The 22,916-nt window shown below is 40.1% G+C and overlaps 1 protein-coding gene across 2 annotated transcripts; it reads right to left on the bottom strand.

Moving 5' to 3' along the window:
* Positions 1-849: 849 nt before the first annotated feature.
* LOC119302746 lies at positions 850-2,912 on the bottom strand. 2 transcript variants are annotated; one of them, XR_005147722.1, is made up of 3 exons: positions 2,578-2,912; positions 1,488-1,666; positions 850-1,056 (listed from the first exon to the last, which is right to left on the bottom strand). XR_005147722.1 is itself a non-coding variant. In XM_037579804.1 (3 exons), exons 1-3 carry the CDS (start codon positions 2,619-2,621, stop codon positions 912-914), a joined length of 363 nt encoding a protein of 120 aa, XP_037435701.1. In that variant the 5' UTR covers positions 2,622-2,912; the 3' UTR covers positions 850-911. The 2 variants fall into 2 exon arrangements, 1 of the variants encoding a protein (XP_037435701.1); XM_037579804.1 differs by having other exon boundaries at positions 1,488-1,661.
* Positions 2,913-22,916: the final 20,004 nt, after the last annotated feature.

Raw genomic sequence — 22,916 nt, 5'->3', positions numbered from 1 at the left:
TAATAGGTACTAGTCGTGAACCCGTGCAGTTGCACGGGTTAGTGTTTGACTAATATTCTGGTTAAATTATTATGTTTGAACTCGAGGGATTAACCACTTTCATCCTTATAGGGCCACTATGGAATCATAATGGGAAGACAAAGCAAATAAAAACCATGTTCTCATGTACAATGTTAATACCATGCAATTTGTGTGCCGCAAAGTATTTTAATGGAATTACACAAATACTTTTCATATACTATTGTGAAATTCCTTTTCCTTTTGTACCTCGTTTACCATCCATATAGTTTGACACTTCCGTTACAATAACTATACAACAGTTACTTATTTGTTGTTTAAACGCAAAAATTAGCACCAAAAAAGTTAGATGGCAGCATCGGTATAAATAGCGATCACATTAGTTGCTCTCCCATAAGGCCAACTAGAACAGGAAGGTGTGCGTTGCCACATCCGTCCATCTTTGAGAAATGAATAATAGAAATGGTTGAATTTTGTGATTGTAAAAACATTTCGTAACTTTTGGATGGTTCATATTACATCATTCACATATGAAAGTTGAAAACCAGTTAATTTAATACATTGTGGACATACAGAAGAACTCATATTTGCGCCGAGAACAATTTGGAGTTTTTTGTAGGCAGAGTGATTAACATGACTTGAAAATGATAATGTGAAGATAGTTCTCCTCTTTTATGAGCTTATAATTCTTTTTCAGCAACAAAAGATGGATGTGGTCCAATTCTTGTACCTGAACACATGATCAAAAACCAAAAGGCTGCAAGTATGTTGATTATTGTAAAATGGTAATTTGACCAGATTTGTCGATAATTCAGCTCAATATAATGAAGTTCCAATGAAAAAACATATCATACATAATGCACACAATTACGTGCATCTTATGAATAAATAAATCAGGAAATAATAATTACATTATCTCTTGCACATACAGCTAGACTAACGAAAAGTCTCATATAACAGTCAATTGAATTGTGTGCATTGAATGATTCTTTTGTCGGTGAAGTCCAAAGCAGAAGACATTTATCTTTTTTCAGTTCACTACAAAACACAATTATTTAGATAATTAGTAACCAAGAATTTAGGGATGCTTCATATGAACATCTTGTAAGCACAAGACGCTCACATTCTAGTGTCAAAGGCATGTACTGACAACAATTGGGAATACATGGAACAATATTTATAGGATTAATTTGCCATTGAAGATGTCGGTACACAGTACCAAAGTAGCAATTGACATGACCATACTTTCCGGGTTTAGATGTTAAAACATAAATGTTAGTTTCAAAAGCACATGATCAGAAAACAATGAGGACAAACAATATGACCATCAGCAAAATAATGAACAGAGAATAAAGGCTAATATATGCAGTTCATCCGCTTCACATGCAACCAATTGATCCTTGTGAAAGGGGATTAATGTGGCATGCAAAAAACCTAGGAAAGGGGATCAAAGAGTGTGGCATCCATACCAGTGGATTTCACGACAATGTGCCAACGCCTTGAGTATCACTACAAAGCTACTGAAGCCGGCGGTCCAATCGTTGTTTTCTCGATCTGGACATCGAGAAGGCCAGAGCCGTCGCCTCCACATCCTTCTCTCGCATGTTCCCCATGAAGCAACAACTATGTTTTTCTTGTTGTAGCTAAACTAATGAAAGTAAAAAGTTGGTAATCTTTAGCAGCTAAAATGTTTCAAATATCAGAATAAAAAAAACAAGAATTGCCTTGCGGATATAAGATATGTCTATACAGAGGTAAAAGGAAGATAATCCATGGAGTTACCAAAAGAAAATTGAAGTGCATCGAGGCTGATCACTTAGAAAAGCAACATAAAACTGAACAAACAATAAGTTAAAAGTGTGGCTTACTCCTACTCCATATGTCAAACTGGATTCAACAAAACCTCTTAATCCTTTCATGATAGTTTCAATGTTGTGGTAGTCTTCCCTACCAAGGAATAAGAATTGTTGGAACAAGAAACACCTATGGTTGTATTATATATGCTAGTATGCTATAAATAGAGAAAATGCGCATAAGGTATCCCAACGCATATTTTTCATCTCTTCCTATGAAGGATCGAAGATTGTGGGTATGCAGGAGTTGGCAGCAATTAGCAGATAGAAAGAACCTTCATATCATAAACTACAGAACTAACTCTTGATAAAATTCAGTCATAAACAAAGCAGAGATGTCAACACAGAAATCAACGTTGGTGCCTCTGGATGGGCTCTTGTAGACTCTTCTCTCGAACGGAGACCTAGAAAATATCAGCACATGAACATCCAAAAATAAGGGATGGAAAGGATGTGTTGTCGGGCAGCTGTAAAGCTACTCACGAGCAGCAAAACCACGGCCAGGTATTGATTTTGATAAGCAAAGACAGGTTATTCACATGGAGGTGGAAGCGAAAAATATGGGGGCATCAATCCTCCCATCCATGCGACGCCGCCGATGAAAGAACTTTATGCCTCTTGCACTAAATTCACGTCTCCACCTCACACCATCAAAACTTTTTCATCAGAAGACATCTCAGCCGGTAGAACACAAAGAATATTTTACCTGGAATTAGAATCTGTATGAAGGCCTCTTGGAAACTTTGCCATCCCATCCGCACCTGGTCATCTCGAACATGAACCCCTCAGACAATCCCGAATGAAACAGAGGAAAACCAAGGAAGGACACCGACGGAGCGGTCGGCCGCCATGGACGAACGCTGCAAGACGGGAAATGAAAAACAGCAAGGAAGGGACTACCAAGGAAGAGTAGAGGACGGGTGGACCGGACCGTCGCGGATGCCATCGTGCAGCACAAGCTTGCCCACGGCAGAACGCCGATGAATCAAGGGGGAAGGAACGCCGTCGCATCAAGGGGGAAGGAACATCAGCACAGAGGAACAGAGAAACTGTTCGGCTGGAGTGTACGACGTGGGCTGTTAGCATCCAACCGGAAAGAAGTGGGCCTTCAGCGGTCCGATTAAGGAGAGGAAAAACAGGTCGTTCCTCAGAGCAGCGGCACGTGAGACGGTGTGCGACGTGCGCGGGCGACCTGGGACGACCAACTTTGATATGCATCGTAGGTTTGAGTATCCGACGACTGAGACTGTCAAATCGCCGTGGAGGCTTCTAGCTAGCCTCGTTATACTGTTTCTCAATGTGCCATAGCTGTTGTAGTCTAGAAATGGAAGAAAACAGTCGATCAGATGGATGCACATATCTTTTATCGTTTTTACTTTCCACTGAACATGGGAAATTATGAAGTACTCCCTCCGTTCCGAATTACTTGTCTTGAATTTGTCTAGATACGGATGTATCTAGACTCATTTTAGTACTAGATACATCCGTATCTAGATAAATCTAAGACAAGTAATTCGGAACAGAGGGAGTATTTGATTAATAACATATCATCCATTTAATTGACCTACCACAATAAAATGGCTATGTCTGTCAATCAATGCAGGTGCCAAGGGTACAACCTCCTTTTCAAAGAATAACAATCTCACCCATCTTACTTGAAGTTTGAGAATAACATGAATCAACATATGATGAACATAGTTGCAATTATCAGAAAGACAAATCTGATTACATTCTAGGAAAATTATCAAGGTAGACATGTGAGGAGTAAATAAATAAGACAAATAACAAAGTAGATCAACGACCATAATCCTTCATGCTACAAACACTTTATTTGCTCTGACTTTTCCAAAGTTACACCCGAGACCTGCAGCAAAGTAGATCAATATTTGCCCTGTCTCATTTGACACAATGAAAAAAATAGCACGCTACAGTAAAATAGCGTCGAGCTCAAAATATACTATTAGCGCGCTATATCGCGCTATAGCATGCTATTAACGAGACATTGTACGTCAATATATTTAGCGAGGCAATTCTCAATATGCTATAGCGTGCTATTAGCGACGCTATAGCGCGCTATTTTTTCCAGTGATTTGACATGTGGGAGGGGATGTAAGATTCATGTGTTATTGCTAAAGATGGGAATATTGAATTCTAATATATCAGAATTCACGTCATAAATTATCATTAATAAATAACATTATCTTTTGAGCAAGGTGATATCACATCTAGAATACTGTAGATGCTGATATAGATTTATGTAAACTTGGTAAAAAATGGAGAAAATACACGCTTCGTTCCGACCCAATTTTGTGCTCCGCGTGAGTTTTCATACGTGCTTCCTGCCGGTGACTCGATCTAGCTTCCACATTGATCGATCCAGCAGGTTGTTTCTTCTCGTACACACATATGTGTTTAGACAACTTGGGAATCAATCAAATTTTCAGGTTAATTTGTACGTGCATGTTTGTTCTCTAAGCTAAAACGACTGGCCGGCAAATTGCGATGTACAATTGATGTGCTCACAGCCAACTCAGGAATCAATCGACCTCTTCAAGTTTATTTGTACGTGCTTATATGTTTTTCAAGCCAAAACAATTAGCGCCTGGGAATTGCGACGTACTCGCTCCGTCCGTAAATACTTGTCATCAAACTAGATAAAAGGGGGGTATATCTAGTTGTATTTTAGTTCTAGATACATCTCTTTTTATCCATTTTGAGGACAAGTATTTTCGGACGGAGGGAGTACATTTAAAACTTTTTTTGAGGGGGGGATTAAACTAAAGATCTACACCATAATAATTTTATGCTTACTGCTTTTATTTTTGGATTGACTGAATAGAGAAGGGAGAGACCTGAGAGAGATGTACATATATAGAGCCAGGAAAAAAGAGCAAAAAGAGACCTCAGAGATACGTACACAGGTTGATTCAGGAAAAAAAAAGGACAGATGAGAAGTGAGAGATGGGGTCATGTTCGTACGTGAGAGAGAGAGACATGCAAGATTGAGCAAGAAAAATAACGTTGATTCAAGAAAAGAAAAAGGGGACATGTGAGACGTGAGAGATTGAGTCATAGTCGTACGTGAGAGAGTTAGGAGCGGTTTTAGTTGGTTGGTTCTTCTGTTTTGGCGCAATAGTAACGTAAATTGTAGTTTTTTATTAATGTGGGACTTTGCAGGATTGATCTACATCATTATAACTCGGCCCCACAAGATTAACGGCTCATAAATTATAATTAACGTGGTAATTTCTAGGGAGTCACAAATTAGTATGCGTAGGTGTATAGGTATAGACTATAGCATGTATTTAATTTTTTTTACATCAAATGATCTCATATCGTGTACGAGGATGCATCTTGGAATGGCAAACAATGTTTTCTAAAGAAGTTTTTATTTTTTTGGACAGAAAATTCATTTTCCATTGTTTCAAGTGCCCAAAATGAGTCTTTTTGTGAAGGACCTACCATATATTTGTTGAAAAATTGTAGCAAACAAATTTTCTAAAATACTAGGTCATATTTAATGTATAATTGATCAAATGGTTGGGTGTCAAAAGTTTTGATCCACCTCTGGTGAAAAAGACAAATTTCCGCCGATTTAGTTGGAAGCGGGTCATATTTGAACTGTAGCTGCCACATAGTTTATTATTTATTTTTTTTAAAAATCATTTCTAGGTACAAAAGTGTCTATTTCATTAGGGAAACACCAAAAGTTTTCCAAGATTCAATCACTAGCTAGAAACGGTCATGCCCGCCGTTTTGATCGCATTTTAAAACAGGCATGAAAAATTCAAAAAAAATCAAAAAATTGGGAAACCTTTGCATTGTGTCATTATATGTGACCAAGTTTCCAGGAAAATAATAAACTTATAATACGATAATTATTCAAAAAAATATTCTCAAAAATGAGCTATCATGTGTGGAGATCAATGGCTTTCAAGCCAAATGATCAACATTATGCCCACATTCATGGCATAGTTTATTCAAATGATCTTATATTGTGCACAAGGGTGCATATTGGATTGGCAAACAATGTTTCCTAAGAAAGTTTTCCTTTTATTTGAACGAAAAAACCATTTTCCATTTTTTGAGTGCCCAAAATGAGGTTTTTTTATGAAGAACCTACCAAATAATTGTTGCAAAATTGGACCAAATAATTTTTATAAAATACTAGGTCATATTTAATGCATAATTGACCAATTGGTTGGGTGTCAAATGTTTTGATCCACCTCTGATGAAAAAGACAAATTTCTGCCGATTCAATTGGAAGCAGGTCATATTTGAACTGTAGCTGTCTCATAGTTTTTTATTTATTTATTCCGAAAATCATTTCTAGGTACAAAAATGTCTATTTTATTAGGGAAACACCAAAAGTTTTCCAAGATTCAATCACTAGCTAGAAACGGTCATACCCGTCGTTTTGACCGCATTTTGAAACGGGCATGAAAAATTAAAATAAAACAAAAAATGGGAAACCTTTGCATTGTGTCATTATATGTGGCCAAGTTCTCGGGAAAGATAATAAACTTATAATACGGCAATTCTTTTAAAAAAGTGTTCGCAGAAACGAGTTGTCATGTGTGGAGATCAATGGTTTTCAAGACAAATGATCAACTTTATGCCCACATTCATGGCATAGTTTGTTCAAATGATCTCATATTGTGCACAAGGGTGCATACTGGATTGGCAAACAATGTTGCCTAAGGATTTTTTTCCTTTTCTTTGGACGAAAAAATCATTTTCCATTTTTGAGTGCCCAAAATGAGTTTTTTTTGAAGAACCTACCAAATAATTGTTGCAAAATTGGACCAAATAATTTTTATAAAATAATATGTCATATTTAATGCATAATTGACCAACTGGTTGGATGTCAAAAGTTTTGATCCACCTCTGGTGAAAAAGACAAATTTCCGCCGATTCAATTGGAAGCGGGTCATATTTGAACTGTAGCTGCCTCATAGTTTATTATTTATTTATTTTCAAAAATAATTTCTAGGTATAAAAGCGTCTATTTCATTAGGGAAACACCAAAAGTTTTCCAAGATTCAAGCACTAGCTAGAAACGGTCATGCCCGCCGTTTTGACCGCATTTTAAAACGGGCATGAAAAATTCAAAAAAAACTAAAAATTTGGGAAACTTTCGCGTTGTGTCATTATATGTGGCCAAGTTCCTAGGAAAAATAATAAACTTATAATACGGCAATTCTTTTTAAAAAGTGTTCTCAGAAACGAGCTATCATGTGTAGAGATCAATGACTTTCAAGCCAAATGATCAACCTTATGCCCACATTCATGGCATAGTTTGTTCAAATGATCTCATATTGTGCACAAGGATGCATATTGGATTGGAAAACAATGTTGCCTAAGGAAGTTTTCCTTTTCTTTGGACGAAAAAACCGTTTTTCATTTTTTGAGTGCCCAAAATGAGGTTTTTTGTGAAGAACCTACCAAATAATTGTTGCAAATTTGGACCAAATATTTTTTCTAAAATAATAGGCCATATTTAATGCACAATTGACCAAATGGTTGGGTGCAAAATTTTTGATCCACCTTTGGTGAAAAAGACAAATTTCCGCCGATTCAATTGGAAGCGGGTCATATTTGAACTGTAGCTGCCTCATAATTTATTATTTATTTTTTCCAAAAATAATTTCTAGATACAAAAGTGTCTATTTCATTAGGGAAACACCAAAAGTTTTCCAAGATTCAATCACTAACTATGGTTATGCCCGCCGTTTTGACCGCATTTTGAAATGGACATGAAACTGTTGGGGAACGTAGTAATTTCAAAAAAATCCTACGCACACGCAAGATCATGGTGATGCATAGCAACGAGAGGGGAGAATGTGTCCATGTACCCTCGTAGACCGAAAGCGGAAGCGTTAGAACAACGCGGCTGATGTAGTCGTACGTCTTCACGACCCGACCGATCAAGCACCGAAACTACGACACCTCCGAGTTCTAGCACACGTTCAGCTCGATGACGTCCCTTGAACTCCGATCCAGCCGAGTGTCGAGGGAGAGTTCCGTCAGCACAACGGCGTGGTGACGATCTTGATGTTCTAACGTTGCAGGGTTTCGCCTAAGGACCGCTACAATATTATCGAGGAGGACTATGGTGGAGGGGGGGCACCGCACACGGCTAAGAGATCCAAGGATCAATTGTTGTGTGTAGAGGTGCCTCCCTGCCCCCGTATATAAAGGATCAAGGGGGAGGGGGCGGCCGGCCAGGAGGAGGCGCGCCAAGGGGGGAGTCCTACTCCCGCCGGGAGTAGGACTCCCGCTTCCCTTGTTGAAGTAGGAGAGAAGGAAAGAGGGGGAGAGGAGTAAGGAAAAGGGGGCTGCACCCCTTGTCCAATTCGGACCAGAGGGGGGCTACGCGCCTCCTTCCTTTCGGCCTCTCTCCTCTATTCCCGTATGGCCCAATAAGGCCCATATACTCCCCGGCGAATTCCCGTAACTCTCCGGTACTCCGAAAAATACCCGAATCACTCGGAACCTTTCCGAAGTCCGAATATAGTCGTCCAATATATCGATCTTTACGTCTCGACCATTTCGAGACTCCTCGTCATGTCCCCGATCTCATCCGGGACTCCTAACTTCTTTGGTACATCAAAACACATAAACTCATAATATAACTGTCATCGAAACCTTAAGCGTGCGGACCCTATGGGTTCGAGAACTATGTAGACATGACCGAGACACGTTTCCGGTCAATAACCAATAGTGGAACCTGGATGCTCATATTGGCTCCTACATATTCTACGAAGATCTTTTATCGGTCAAACCGCATAACTACATACGTTGTTCCCTTTGTCATCGGTATGTTACTTGCCCGAGATTTGATCATCGATATCCAATACCTAGTTCAATCTTGTTACCGGCAAGTCTCTTTACTTGTTCCGTAATACATCATCCTGCAACTAACTCATTAGTTACAATGCTTGCAAGGCTTATAGTGATGTGCATTATCGTGTGGGCCAGAGATACCTCTCCGACAATCGGAGTGACAAATCCTAATCTCAAAATACGCCAACCCAACAAGTATCTTCGGAGACACCTGTAGAGCACCTTTATGATCACCCAGTTACGTTGTGACATTTGGTAGCACACAAAGTGTTCCTCCGGTAAACGGGAGTTGCATAATCTCATAGTTATAGGAACATGTATAAGTCATGAAGAAAGCAATAGCAACATACTAAACGATCAAGTGCTAAGCTAACGGAATGGGTCAAGTCACTCACATCATTCTCCTAATGATGTAATCTCGTTAATCAAATGACAACTCTTTTTCCATGGCTAGGAAACATAACCATCTTTGATTAACGAGCTAGTCAAGTAGCGGCATACTAGTGACACTTAGTTTGTCTATGTATTCACACATGTATCATGTTTCTGGTTAATATAATTCTAGCATGAATAATAAACATTTATCATGATATAAGGAAATAAATAATAACTTTATTATTGTCTCTAGGGCATATTTTCTTCAGTCTCCCACTTGCACTAGAGTCAATAATCTAGTTCACATCACCATGTGATTTAACACCAATATTCACATCTGTATGTGATTAACACCCATAGTTCACATCGTCATGTGATCAACACCCAAAAGGGTTTACTAGAGTCAATAATCTAGTGCACATCACTATGTGATTAACACCCAAAGAGTACTAAGGTATGATCATGTTTTGCTAGTGAGAGAAGTTTAGTCAACGAGTCTGTCACATTCAGAGCCGTATGTATTTTTGCAAATATTTTATGTCTACAATGCTCTGCACAGAGCTACTCTAGCTAATTGCTCCCACTTTCAATATGTATCCAGATAGAGATTTAGATTCATCTGGATCAGTGTAAAAGCTTGCACCGATGTAACTCTTTACGACGGGCTCTTTTATCATCTCCATAATCGAGAAATATTTCCTTAGTCCTCACTAAGGATATTCTTGACCGCTGTCCAGTGATCTACTCTTAGATCACTATTGTACTCCCTTGACAAACCAGGGTAGAGTATACAATAGGTCTGGTCCATAGCATGGCATACTTTTATAGAACCTATGACTGAAGCACAGGGAATGACTTTCATTCTCTTTCTATTTTCTGCCGTGGTCGGGATTTGAGTCTTACTCAATTTCATACCTTTGCAACACAGGCAAGAACTCTTTCTTTGATTGTTCCATTTTGAACTACTTCAAAATCTTGTCAAGGTATGTACTCATTGAAAATCTTATCAAGCGTCTTGATCTATCTCAATAGATCTTGATGCTCAATATGTAAGTAGCTTTACTGAGGTATTTCTTTTAAAGAACTCCTTTCAAACACTTCTTTATGCTTTCCAGAAAAATTCTACATCATTTCTGATCAACAATATGTCACTCACATATACTTATCAGAAAGGCTGTAGTGCTCCCACTCACTTTATTGTAAATACAGGCTTAACTGCAAGTCCATATAAAACTATATGCTTTGATCAACTTATCAAAGCGTATATTCCAACTCCGAGATGCTTGCACCAGTCCATAGATGGATCGCTGAAGCTTGCACAATTTGTTAGCACCTTTAGGATTGACAAAACCTTCTGGTTGCATCATATACAACTCTTCTTTAATAAATCCATTAAGGAATGCAATTTTGACATCCATTTGCCAGATTTCATAAAATGTGGCAATTGCTAACATGATTCGGACAGACTTTAAGCATCGATACGAGTGAGAAAATCTTATTGTATTCAACACCTTGAACTTGTCGAAAAACTTTTTACGACAAGTCGAGCTTTTGTAGATAGTAACACTACTATCAGCGTCTGTCTTCCTCTTGAAGATCCATTTATTTTCTATGGCTTGCCGATCATCGGGCAAGTCCACCAAAGTCCACACTTTGTTCTCATGCATGGATCCCATCTCAGATTTCATGGCCTCAAACCATTTCGCGGAATTTGGGCTCATCATCGCTTCCTCATAGTTCGTAGGTTTATCATAGTCTAGTAACATGACTTCCAGAACAGGATTACCGTACCACTCTGGTGCGGACCGTACTTTGGAAGACCTACGAGGTTCTGTAGTAACTTGTTCTGAAGTTTCATGATCATCATCATTAGCTTCCTCACTAATTGGTGTAGGAATCACTAGAACTGATTTCAGTGATGAACTATTTTCCAATTCAGGAGAAGAGAAGGTACTATTACCTTATCAAGTTCTACTTTCTCCCACTCACTTCTTTCGAGAGAAACTCCTTCTCTAGAAAGGATCCATCTTAGCAACGAAAATCTTGCTTTTGGATCTGTGATAGAAGGTGTACCCAATAGTTTCCTTTGGGTATTCTATGAAGACACACTTCTCCGATTTGGGTTCGAGCTTATCAGGTTGAAACTTTTTCACATAAGCATCGCAGTCCCAAACTTTAAGAAACGACAACTTTGGTTTCTTGCCAAACCACAGTTCATAAGGTGTCGTCTCAAACGGATTTTGATGGTGCCCTATTTAAAGTGAATGCAACTGTCTTTAATGCATAACTGCAAAATGATAGTGGTAAATCGGTAAGATACATCATAGATCGCACCATATCCAATAAAGTGCAGTTATGATGTTTGGACACACCATTATGCTATGGTGTTCCATGTGGCGTGAGCTATGAAACTATTCCATATTGTTTATATGAAGGCCAAACTCATAACTCAAATATTCTCCTCCACGATTAGATCGTAGAAACTTTATTTTCTTGTTACGATTATTCTCCACTTCGCTCTGAAATTCTTTGAACTTTTCAAATGTTTTAGACTTGTGTTTCATTAAGTAGATATACTCATATATGCTCAAATCATTTCTGAAGGTCAGAAAATAATGACACCTGCCACGAGCATCAACACTCATTGGACAACATACATCGGTATGTATTATTTCCAACAAGTCAGTAGCTCGTTCCATTGTTCCGGAGAACGGAGTTTTAGTCATCTTGCCGAAAAGGCACGGTTCGCAAGCATCAAATGATTCACGACCAAGTGATTCCAAAAGTCCATCTTCCTGGAGTTTCTTCATGTGCTTTACACCGATATGACCCAAACGATAGTGCCACAAATAAGTTGCACTATCATTATCAACTTTGCATCTTTTGGCATCAATATTATGAATATGTGTATCACTACGATCGAGATCCAACAAACTATTTTCATTGGGTGTATGACCATTGAAGGTTTTATTCTTGTAAACAGAACAACAATTATTCTCTGACTTTAAATGAATAACTGTATTGCAATAAACATGATCAAATCATATTCATGCTCAACGCAAACGCCAAATAACATTTATTTAGGTTTAACACTAATCCTGAAAGTATAGGGTGTGTGCGATGATGATCATATCAATCTTGGAACCACTTCCAACACACATCGTCACTTCAACCTCAACTAGTCTCTGTTTATTCTGTAACTCCTGTTTCGAGTTACTAATATTAGCAACCGAACAAGTATCAAATACTCAGGGGCTACTATAAACACTAGTAAGGTACACATCAATAACATGTATATCAAATATACCATTGTTCACTTGTTGGGGAACGTAGTAATTTCAAAAATTTCCTACGTACACGCAAGATCATGGTGATGGCATAGCAACGAGAGGGGAGAGTGTGTCCACGTACCCTCGTAGACCGAAAGCGGAAGCGTTAGAACAACGCGGTTGATGTAGTCGTACGTCTTCACGGTCCGACCGATCAAGCACCGAAAACTACGGCACCTCCGAGTTCTAGCACACGTTCAGCTCGATGACGTCCCTCGAACTCTGATCCAGCCGAGTGTCGAGGGAGAGTTTCGTCAGCACGACAGCGTGGTGACGATCTTGATGTACTACCGATGCAGGGCTTCGCCTAAGCACCGCTACGATATTATCGAGGTTGATTATGGTGGAGGGGGGCACCGCACACGGCTAAGAGATCCAAGGGATCAATTGTTGTTGTGTCTAGAGGTGCCCCCCTGCCCCCGTATATAAAGGAGCAAGGGGGGAGGGGGCGGCCGGCCTAGTAGGGGCGCGCCAAGGGGAGTCCTACTCCCACCGGGAGTAGGACTCCCTCCTTCCTTGTTGGAGTAGGAGAAGGGGGAAAGAGGGGGAGAGGAGGAAGGGAAAGGGGGCCGCACCCCTTGTCCAATTCGGACCAAAGGGGGGCTGTGCACCTCCTTCCTTTTCGGCCTATCTCCTCTATTCCCGTATGGCCCAATAAGGCCCATATACTCCCCGGCGAATTCCCGTAACTCTCCGGTACTCCGAAAAATACCCGAATCACTCGGAACCTTTCCGAACTCCGAATATAGTCGTCCAATATATCGATCTTTACGTCTTGACCATTTCGAGACTCCTCGTCATGTCCCTGATCTCATCCGGACTCCGAACTCCTTCGGTACATCAAAACTCATAAACTCATAATATAACTGTCATTGAAACCTTAAGCGTGCGGACCCTACGGGTTCGAGAACAATGTAGACATGATCTAGAACTATTCTCGGTCAATAACCAATAGCGGAACCTGGATGCTCATATTGGCTCCCACATATTCTACGAAGATCTTTATCAGTCAAACCGCATAACAACATACGTTGTTCCCTTTGTGATCAGTATGTTACTTGCCCGAGATTCGATCGTTGGTATCCAATACCTAGTTCAATCTTGTTACTGGCAAGTCTCTTTACTCGTTACGTAATGCATCATCCTGCAACTAACTCATTAGTCACATTGCTTGCAAGGCTTATAGTGATGTGCATTACCGAGAGGGCCCAGAGATACCTCTCCGACAATCGGAGTGACAAAACCTAATCTCGAAATACGCCAACTCAACATGTACCTTCGGAGACACCTGTAGTACTCCTTTATAATCACCCAGTTACATTGTGACGTTTGGTAGTACCCAAAGTGTTCCTCCGGTAAACGGGAGTTGCATAATCTCATAGTTACAGGAACATGTATAAGTCATGAAGAAAGCAATAGCAATATACTAAACGATCAAGTGCTAGGCTAACGGAATGGGTCATGTCAATCACATCATTCTCCTAATGATGTGATCCCATTAATCAAATGACAACACATGTCTATGGTTAGGAAACATAACCATCTTTGATTAATGAGCTAGTCAAGTAGAGGCATACTAGTGACTATATGTTTGTCTATGTATTCACACATGTATCATGTTTCCGGTTAATACAATTCTAGCATGAATAATAAACATTTATCATGAAATAAGGAAATAAATAATAACTTTATTATTGCCTCTAGGGCATATTTCCTTCAGTCTCCCACTTGCACTAGAGTCAATAATCTAGTTCACATCGCTATGTGATTTAACACTAATATTCACATCTACATGTGATTAATACCCATAGTTCACATCATCATGTGATCAACACCCAAAGGGTTTACTAGAGTCAATAATCTAGTTCACATCGCTATGTGATTAACACCCAAAAGAGTACTAAGGTATGATCATGTTTTGCTCGTGAGAGAAGCTTAGTCAACGGGTCTGTCATATTCAGAGCCGTATGTATTTCGCAAATATTCTATGTCCACAATGCTCTGCACGGAGCTACTCTAGCTAATTGCTCCCACTTCCAATATGTATCCAGATTGAGACTTAGAGTCATCTGGATTGGTGTAAAAGCTTGCATCATTGTAACTTTTACAACAAACTCTTTTATCACCTCCATAATCGAGAAACATCTCCTTAGTCCTCACTAAGGATATTCTTGACCGCTGTCCAGTGATCTACTATTAGATCAAAATTGTATTCCTTTGTCAAACTCAGAGCAAGGTATACAATAGGTCTGGTTCACAGCATAGCATACTTTATAGAACCTATGACTGAGGCATAGGAAATGACTTTTCATTCTCTTTCTATTTTCTGCCATGGTCGGGTCTTGAGTCTTACTCAACTTCATACCTTTGCATCACAGGCAAGAACTCCTTCTTTGACTGTTCCATTTTGAACTATTTCAAAAATTTATCAAGGTATGTACTCGTTGAAAAATCTTATCAAGCGTCTTGATCTATCTATATAGATCTTGATGCTCAATGTGTAAGCAGCTTCACCGAGGTCTTGCTTTGAAAAACTCTTATTCAAGTATCCTTTCATGCTATCCAGAATTTCCATATCATTTCCAATTAACAATATGTCATCCACATATAATATTAGAAATGTTACAGAGCTCCCACTCACTTTCTTGTAAATACAGGCTTCTTCAAAAGTCTGTATAAAACCATATGCTTTGATCAACTCATCAAAGCGTATATTCCAACTCCGAGATGCTTGCACTAGTCCATAGATGGATCGCTGGAGCTTGCACACTTTGTTAGCATCTTTAGGATTGACAAAAACTTTCTGGTTGCATCATATACAACTCTTCTTTAAGAAAACCATTAAGGAATGCAGTTTTTTTATCCATTTGCCAGATTTCATAAAATGCGGTAATTGCTAACATGATTCAGACAGACTTAAGCATAGATACGAGTGAAAAACTCTCATCGTAGTCAACACCTTGAACTTGTCGAAAACCTTTTGTGACAATTCTAGCTTTGTAGATAGTAACACTATCAGCGTCCGTCTTCCTCTTGAAGATCCATTTAATCTCAATGTCTCGCCGATCATTGGGCAAGTCAATTAAAGTCCATACTTTGTTTTCATACATGGATCTTATCTCAGATCTCATGGCCTTAAGCCATTTTGCGGAATCTGGGCTCACCATCGCTTCTTCATAGTTCGTAGGTTCGTCATGGTCTAGTAACATAACTTCCAGAACAGGATTACCATACCACTCTGGTGCGGATCTTACTCTGGAAGACCTACGAGGTTCTGTAGTAACTTAATCTGAAGCTTCATGATCATCATCATTAACTTCCTCACTAATTGGTGTAGTAGTCACAGGAACAGATTTCTGTGATGAACTACTTTCAAATAAGGGAGCAGGTACATTTACCTCATCAAGTTCTACTTTCCTCCCACTCACTTCTTTCGAGAGAAACTCCTTCTCTAGAAAGGATCCATTTTTAGCAATGAATATCTTGCCTTCGGATCTGTGATAGAAGGTGTACCCAACAATTTCCTTTGGGTATTCTATGAAGACGCACTTCTCCGATTTGGGTTTGAGCTTATCAGGATGAAACTTTTTCACATAAGCATCACAGCCCCAAACTTTAAGAAACGACAACTTTGGGTTTCTTGCTAAACCACAATTCATATGGTGTCGTCTCAACGGATTTAGATGGTGCCCTTTTAACGTGAATGCAGCTGTCTCTAATGCATAACCCCAAAACAATAGTGGTAAATCAGTAAGAGACATCATAGATTGCACTATATCCAATAAAGTACTGTTATGATGTTCGGACACACCATTAAGCTGTGGTGTTCCAGGTGGCGTGAGTTGCAAAACTATTTCACATTGTTTTATATGAAGGCCAAACTCGTAACTCAGATATTCTCCTCCACGATCAGATCGTAGAAACTTTATTTTCTTGTTACGATGATTCTCCACTTCACTCTGAAATTCTTTGAACCTTTCAACTATTTCAGACTTATGTTTCATCAAGTAGATATACACATATCTGCTCAAATCATCTGTGAAGGTCAGAAAATAATGATACTTGCCATGAGCATTAATACTCATTGGATCTCATACATCGGCATGTATTATTTCCAACAAGTCAGTAGCTCGTTCCATTGTTCCGGAGAACGGAGTTTTAGTCATCTTGCCCAAAAGGCACGGTTCGCAAGCATCAAATGATCCATAACCAAGTGATTCCGAAAATCCATCTTTATGGAGTTTCTTCATGCGCTTTACACCGATATGACCCAAACGGCAGTGCCACAAATAAGTTGCACTATCATTATCAACTTTGCATCTTTTGGCATTAATATTATGAATATGTGTATCACTACGATCGAGATCCAACAAACTATTTTCATTGGGTGTATGACCATCAAAGGTTTTATTCATTTAAACAGAACAACAATTATTCTCTGATTTTAAATGAATAACCGTATTGCAATAAACATGATCAAATCATATTCATGCTCAACGCAAACGCCAAATAACATTTATTTAGGTTCAACACTAATCCCGAAAGTATAGGGAGTGTGCGATGATGATCATATCAATCTTGGAACCACTTCCAACACACATCGTCACTTCACCCTCAACTAGTTTCTGTTTATTCTGTAACTCCTGTTTCGAGTTACTAATCTTAGCAACCGAACAAGTATCAAATACTCAGGGGTTACTATAAACACTAGTAAGGTACACATCAATAACATGTATATCAAATATACCCTTCTTCACTTTGCCATCCTTCTTATCCACCAAATATTCAAGGCATTTCTGCTTCTAGTGATCATTTTCTTTGCAGTATAATCACTCAGTTTCAGGCTTTGGTCCAGCTTTGGGCTTCTTCGCGGGAGTGACAACTTGCTTGCCATTCTGCTTGAAGTTTCCCTTTCTTTCCCTTTGCCCTTTTCTTGAAACTAGTGGTCTTGTCAATCATCAACACTTGATGCTCTTTCTTGATTTCTACCTTTGTCGATTTCAACATCACGAAGAGCTCGGGAATTGTTTTCGTCATCCCTTGCATACTATAGTTCATCACAAAGTTCTAGTAACTTAGTGATGGTGACTAGAGAATTCTGTCAATCACTATCTTATCTGGAAGATTAACTCCCACTTGATTCAAGTGATTGAAGTACCCAGACAATCTGAGCACATGCTTACTAGTTGAACGATTCTCCTCCATCTTTTAGCTATAGAACTTGTTGGAGACTTCATATCTCTCAACTCGGGTATTTGCTTGAAATATTAACTTCAATTCCTGGAACATCTCATATGGTCCATGACGTTCAAAACATCTTTGAAGTCCCGATTCTAAGCCGTTAAGCATGGCGCACTAAACTATCAAGTAGTCATCATATTGAGCTAGCCAAACGTTCATAACGTCTGCGTCTGCTCCTGCAATAGGCCTGTCACCTAGCGGTGCATTAAGGACATAATTCTTCTGTGCAGCAATGAGGATAAACCTCAGGTCACGGATCCAATCCGCATCATTGCTACTAACATCTTTCAACACAATTTTCTCTAGGAACATATCAAAATAAACATATGAAAGCAACAACGCAAGCTATTGATCTACAACATAATTTGCAAAATACTACCAGGACTAAGTTCATGATAAATTAAAGTTCAATTAATCATATTACTTAAGAACTCCCACTTAGAAAGACATCCCTCTAATCCTCTAAGTGATTACGTGATCCATATCAACTACACCATGTCCGATCATCACGTGAGATGGAGTAGTTTCAACGGTGAACATCAATATGTTGATCATATCTACTATATGATTCACGCTCGACCTTTCGGTCTCCGTATTCCGAGGCCATATCTGTATATGCTAGGCTCGTCAAGTTTAACCTGAGTATTCCGCGTGTGCAACTGTTTTGCACCCGTTGTATTTGAACGTAGAGCCTATCACACCCGATCATCACGTGGTGTCTCAGCACGAAGAACTTTTGCAACGGTGCATACTCAGGGAGAACACTTCTTGATAATTAGTGAGAGATCATCTTAAAATGCTACCGTCAAACAAAACAGAGTAAGATGTATAACAGATAAACATCATATGCAATCAAAATATGTGACATGATATGGCCATGATCATCTTGCGCCTTTGATCTCCATCTCCAAAGTACTGTCATGATCTCTATCGTTACCAGCACGACACCATGATCTTCATCATCTTGATCTATATCAATGTGTCGTCACATGGTCGTCTCGCCAACTATTGCTCTTGCAACTATTGCTATCTCATAGCAATAAAGTAAAACAATTATTTGGCACTTGCATCTTATGCAACAAAGAGACAACCATAGAGCTTCTGCCAGTTGCCGATAACTTCAACAAAACATGATCATCTCATACAACAACTTATATCTCATCACGTCTTGACGATATCACATCACAACATGCCCTGCAAAAACAAGTTAGACGTCCTCTACTTTGTTGTTGCAAATTTTACGTGGTTGCTATGGGCTTAGCAAGAATCGTTCTTACCTACGCATCAAAACCACAACGATAGTTCGTCAAGTTGGTGCTGTTTTAACCTTCTCAAGGACCGGGCGTAGCCACACTCGATTCAGCTAAAGTGAGAGAGACAGACACCCGCCAGCCACCTTTAAGCACGAGTGCTCGTAACGGTGAAACCAGTCTCGCGTAAGCGTACGCGTAATGTCGGTCCAGGCCGCTTCATCTCACAATACCGCCGAACCAAAGTATGACATGCTGGTAAGCAGTATGACTTGTATCGCCCACAACTCACTTGTGTTCTACTCGTGCATATAACATCAACGCATAAAACCTAGGCTCGGATGCCACTGTTGGGGAACGTAGTAATTTCAAAATTTTCCTACGTACACGCAAGATCATGGTGATGGCATAGCAATGAGAGGGGAGAGTGTGTCCACGTATCCTCGTAGACCGAAAGCAGAAGCGTTAGAACAACGCGGTTGATGTAGTCGTACGTCTTCACGGTCCGACCGATCAAGCACCGAAACTACGACACCTCCGAGTTCTAGCACACATTCAGCTCGATGACGTCCCTCGAACTCTGATCCAGCCGAGTGTCGAGGGAGAGTTCCGTCAGCACGACGACGTGGTGACGATCTTGATGTACTACCGATGCAGGGCTTCGCCTAAGCACCGCTACGATATTATCAAGATGGATTATGGTGGAGGGGGGCACCGCACACGGCTAAGAGATCCAAGGGATCAATTGTTGTTGTGTCTAGAGGTGCCCCCTGCCCCCGTATATAAAGGAGCAAGGGGGGAGGGGCGGCCGGCCCAGTAGGGGCGTGCCAAGGGGAGTCCTACTCCCACCGGGAGTAGGACTCCCTCCTTCCTTGTTGGAGTAGGAGAAGGGGGAAAGAGGGGGAGAGGAGGAAGGGAAAGGGGGCCGCACCCATTGTCCAATTCGGACCAGAGGGGGGCTGCGCACCTCCTTCCTTTCGGCCTCTCTCCTCTATTCCCGTATGGCCCAATAAGGCCCATATACTCCCCGGCGAATTCCCGTAACTCTCCGGTACTCCTAAAAATACCCGAATCACTCGGAACCTTTCCGAACTCCGAATATAGTCGTACAATATATCGATCTTTACGTCTCGACCATTTCGAGACTCCTCGTCATGTCTCTGATCTCATCCGGGACTCCGAACTCCTTCGGTACATCAAAACTCATAAACTCATAATATAACTGTCATCGAAACCTTAAGCGTGCGGACCCTACGGGTTCGAGAACAATGTAGACATGACCTAGAACTATTCTCGGTCAATAACCAATAACGGAACCTGGATGCTCATATTGGCTCCCACATATTTTACGAAGATCTTTATCGGTCAAACTGCATAACAACATACGTTGTTCCCTTTGTCATCGGTATGTTACTTGCCCGAGATTCGATCGTCGGTATCCAATACCTAGTTCAATCTTGTTACCGGCAAGTCTCTTTACTCGTTACGTAATGCATCATCCTGCAACTAACTCATTAGTCACATTGCTTGCAAGGCTTATAGTGATGTGCATTACCGAGAGGGCCCAGAGATACCTCTCCGACAATCGGAGTGACAAAACCTAATCTCGAAATACGCCAACTCAACATGTACCTTCGGAGACACCTGTAGTACTCCTTTATAGTCACCCAGTTACGTTGTGACGTTTGGTAGTACCCAAAGTGTTCCTCCGGTAAACGGGAGTTGCATAATCTCATAGTTACAGGAACATGTATAAGTCATGAAGAAAGCAATAGCAATATACTAAACGATCAAGTGCTAGGCTAACGGAATGGGTCATGTCAATCACATCATTCTCCTAATGATGTGATCCCATTAATCAAATGACAACACATGTCTATGGTTAGGAAACATAACCATCTTTGATTAATGAGCTAGTAAAGTAGAGGCATACTAGTGACTATATGTTTGTCTATGTATTCACACATGTATCATGTTTCCGGTTAATACAATTCTAGCATGAATAATAAACATTTATCATGAAATAAGGAAATAAATAATAACTTTATTATTGCCTCTAGGGCATATTTCCTTCATCACTTTGCCATCCTTCTTATCCACCAAATATTCAGGGCATTTCCGCTTCTAGTGACTATTTCCTTTGTAGTGTAAGCACTCAGTTTCAGGCTTTGGTCCAGCTTTGGGCTTCTTTGCGGGAGTGACAACTTGCTTGCCATTCTACTTGAAGTTTCCTTTCTTTTCCTTTGCCCTTTTCTTGAAACTAGTGGTCTTGTCAATCATCAACACTTGATGCTCTTTTCTTGATTTCTACCTTCGTCGATTTCAGCATCACGAAGAGCTCGGGAATCGTTTTCGTCATCCCTTGCATTATAGTTCATCACGAAGTTCCAGTAACTTGGTGATGGTGACTAGAGAACTCTGCCAATCACTATCTTATCTGGAAGATTAACTCCCACTTGATTCAAGTGATTGTAGTAAGTACTTGCTCACTAGTTGAGCAATTCTCCTCCATCTTTTAGGCGAAGTATTTGTCTGAGGTCTCATACCTCTTGACATGGGCATGAGTCTGAAATACCAATTTCATCTCTTGAAACATATTATATGTTTCATGACATTTCAAAAACGTTTTTGTCGTCCCGGTTCTAAGCCATAAAGCATGATGCACAAAACTATCAAGTAGTCATCATATTGAGCTAGCCAAACGTTCATAACGTCTACATCTGCTCCTGCAATAGGTCCGTCACCTAGCAGTGCATCAAGGATATAATTCTTTTGTGCAGCAATGAGGATAAACCTCAGATCACGGACCAAGTCCGCATCATTGCTACTAACATCTTTCAACTTAGTTTTCTCTAGGAACACATATAAAAACATAGGGAAGCAACAACGCGAGCTATTGATCTACAACATAATTTGCAAAATACTACCAGGACTAAGTTCATGATAAATTAAAGTTCAATTAATCATATTACTAAAGAACTCCCACTTAGACAGACATCTCTCTAGTCATCTAAGTGATCATGTGATCCAAATCAACTAAACCATGTCCGATCATCACGTGAGATGGAGTAGTTTTCAATGGTGAACATCACTATGTTGATCATATCTACTATATGATTCACGTTCGACCTTTCGGTCTCCGTGTTCCCAGGCCATATTTGTATATGCTAGGCTCGTCAAGTTTAATCTGAGTATTCCGCGTGTGCAACTGTTTTGCACCCGTTGTATTTGAACGTAGAGCCTATCACACCCGATCATCATGTGGTGTCTCAGCACGAAGAACTTTCGCAACGGTGCATACTCAGGGAGAACACTTCTTGATAATTAGTGAGAGATCATCTTAAAATGCTACCGTCAATCAAAGCAAGATAAGATGCATAAAGGATAAACATCACATGCAATCAATATAAGTGATATGATATGACCATCATCATCTTGTGCTTGTGATCTCCATCTCTGAAGCACCGTCGTGATCACCATCGTCACCGGCGCGACACCTTGATCTCCATCACAACATTGTTGTCGTTACGCCATCTATTGCTTCTACGACTATCGCTATCGCTTAGTGATAAAGTAAAGCAATTACAGGGCGTTTTGCATTTCATAGAATAAAGCGACAACCATATGGCTCCTGCCAGTTGCCGATAACTTCGGTTACAAAACATGATCATCTCATACAATAAAATATAGCATCACGTCTTGACCATATCACATCACAACATGCCCTGCAAAAACAAGTTAGATGTCCTCTACTTTGTTGTTGCAAATTTTACGTGGCTGCTATGGGCTGAGCAAGAACAGTTCTTACCTACGCATCAAAACCACAATGATAGTTTGTCAAGTTAGTGCTGTTTTAACCTTCGCAAGGACCGGGCGTAGCCACACTCGGTTCAACTAAAGTTGGAGAAACAGACACCCGCCAGCCACCTGTGTGCAAAGCACGTCGGTAGAACCAGTTTCGCGTAAGCGTACGTGTAATGTCGGTTCGGGCCGCTTCATCCAAC

The sequence above is a fragment of the Triticum dicoccoides genome, chromosome 1B (genome assembly GCF_002162155.2).
Source record: "Triticum dicoccoides isolate Atlit2015 ecotype Zavitan chromosome 1B, WEW_v2.0, whole genome shotgun sequence".
Taxonomy (NCBI): domain Eukaryota; kingdom Viridiplantae; phylum Streptophyta; class Magnoliopsida; order Poales; family Poaceae; genus Triticum; species Triticum dicoccoides.
The sequence above is the reverse complement of the archived record's forward strand: the minus strand, read 5'-3'. Positions and strand labels throughout refer to the sequence as shown.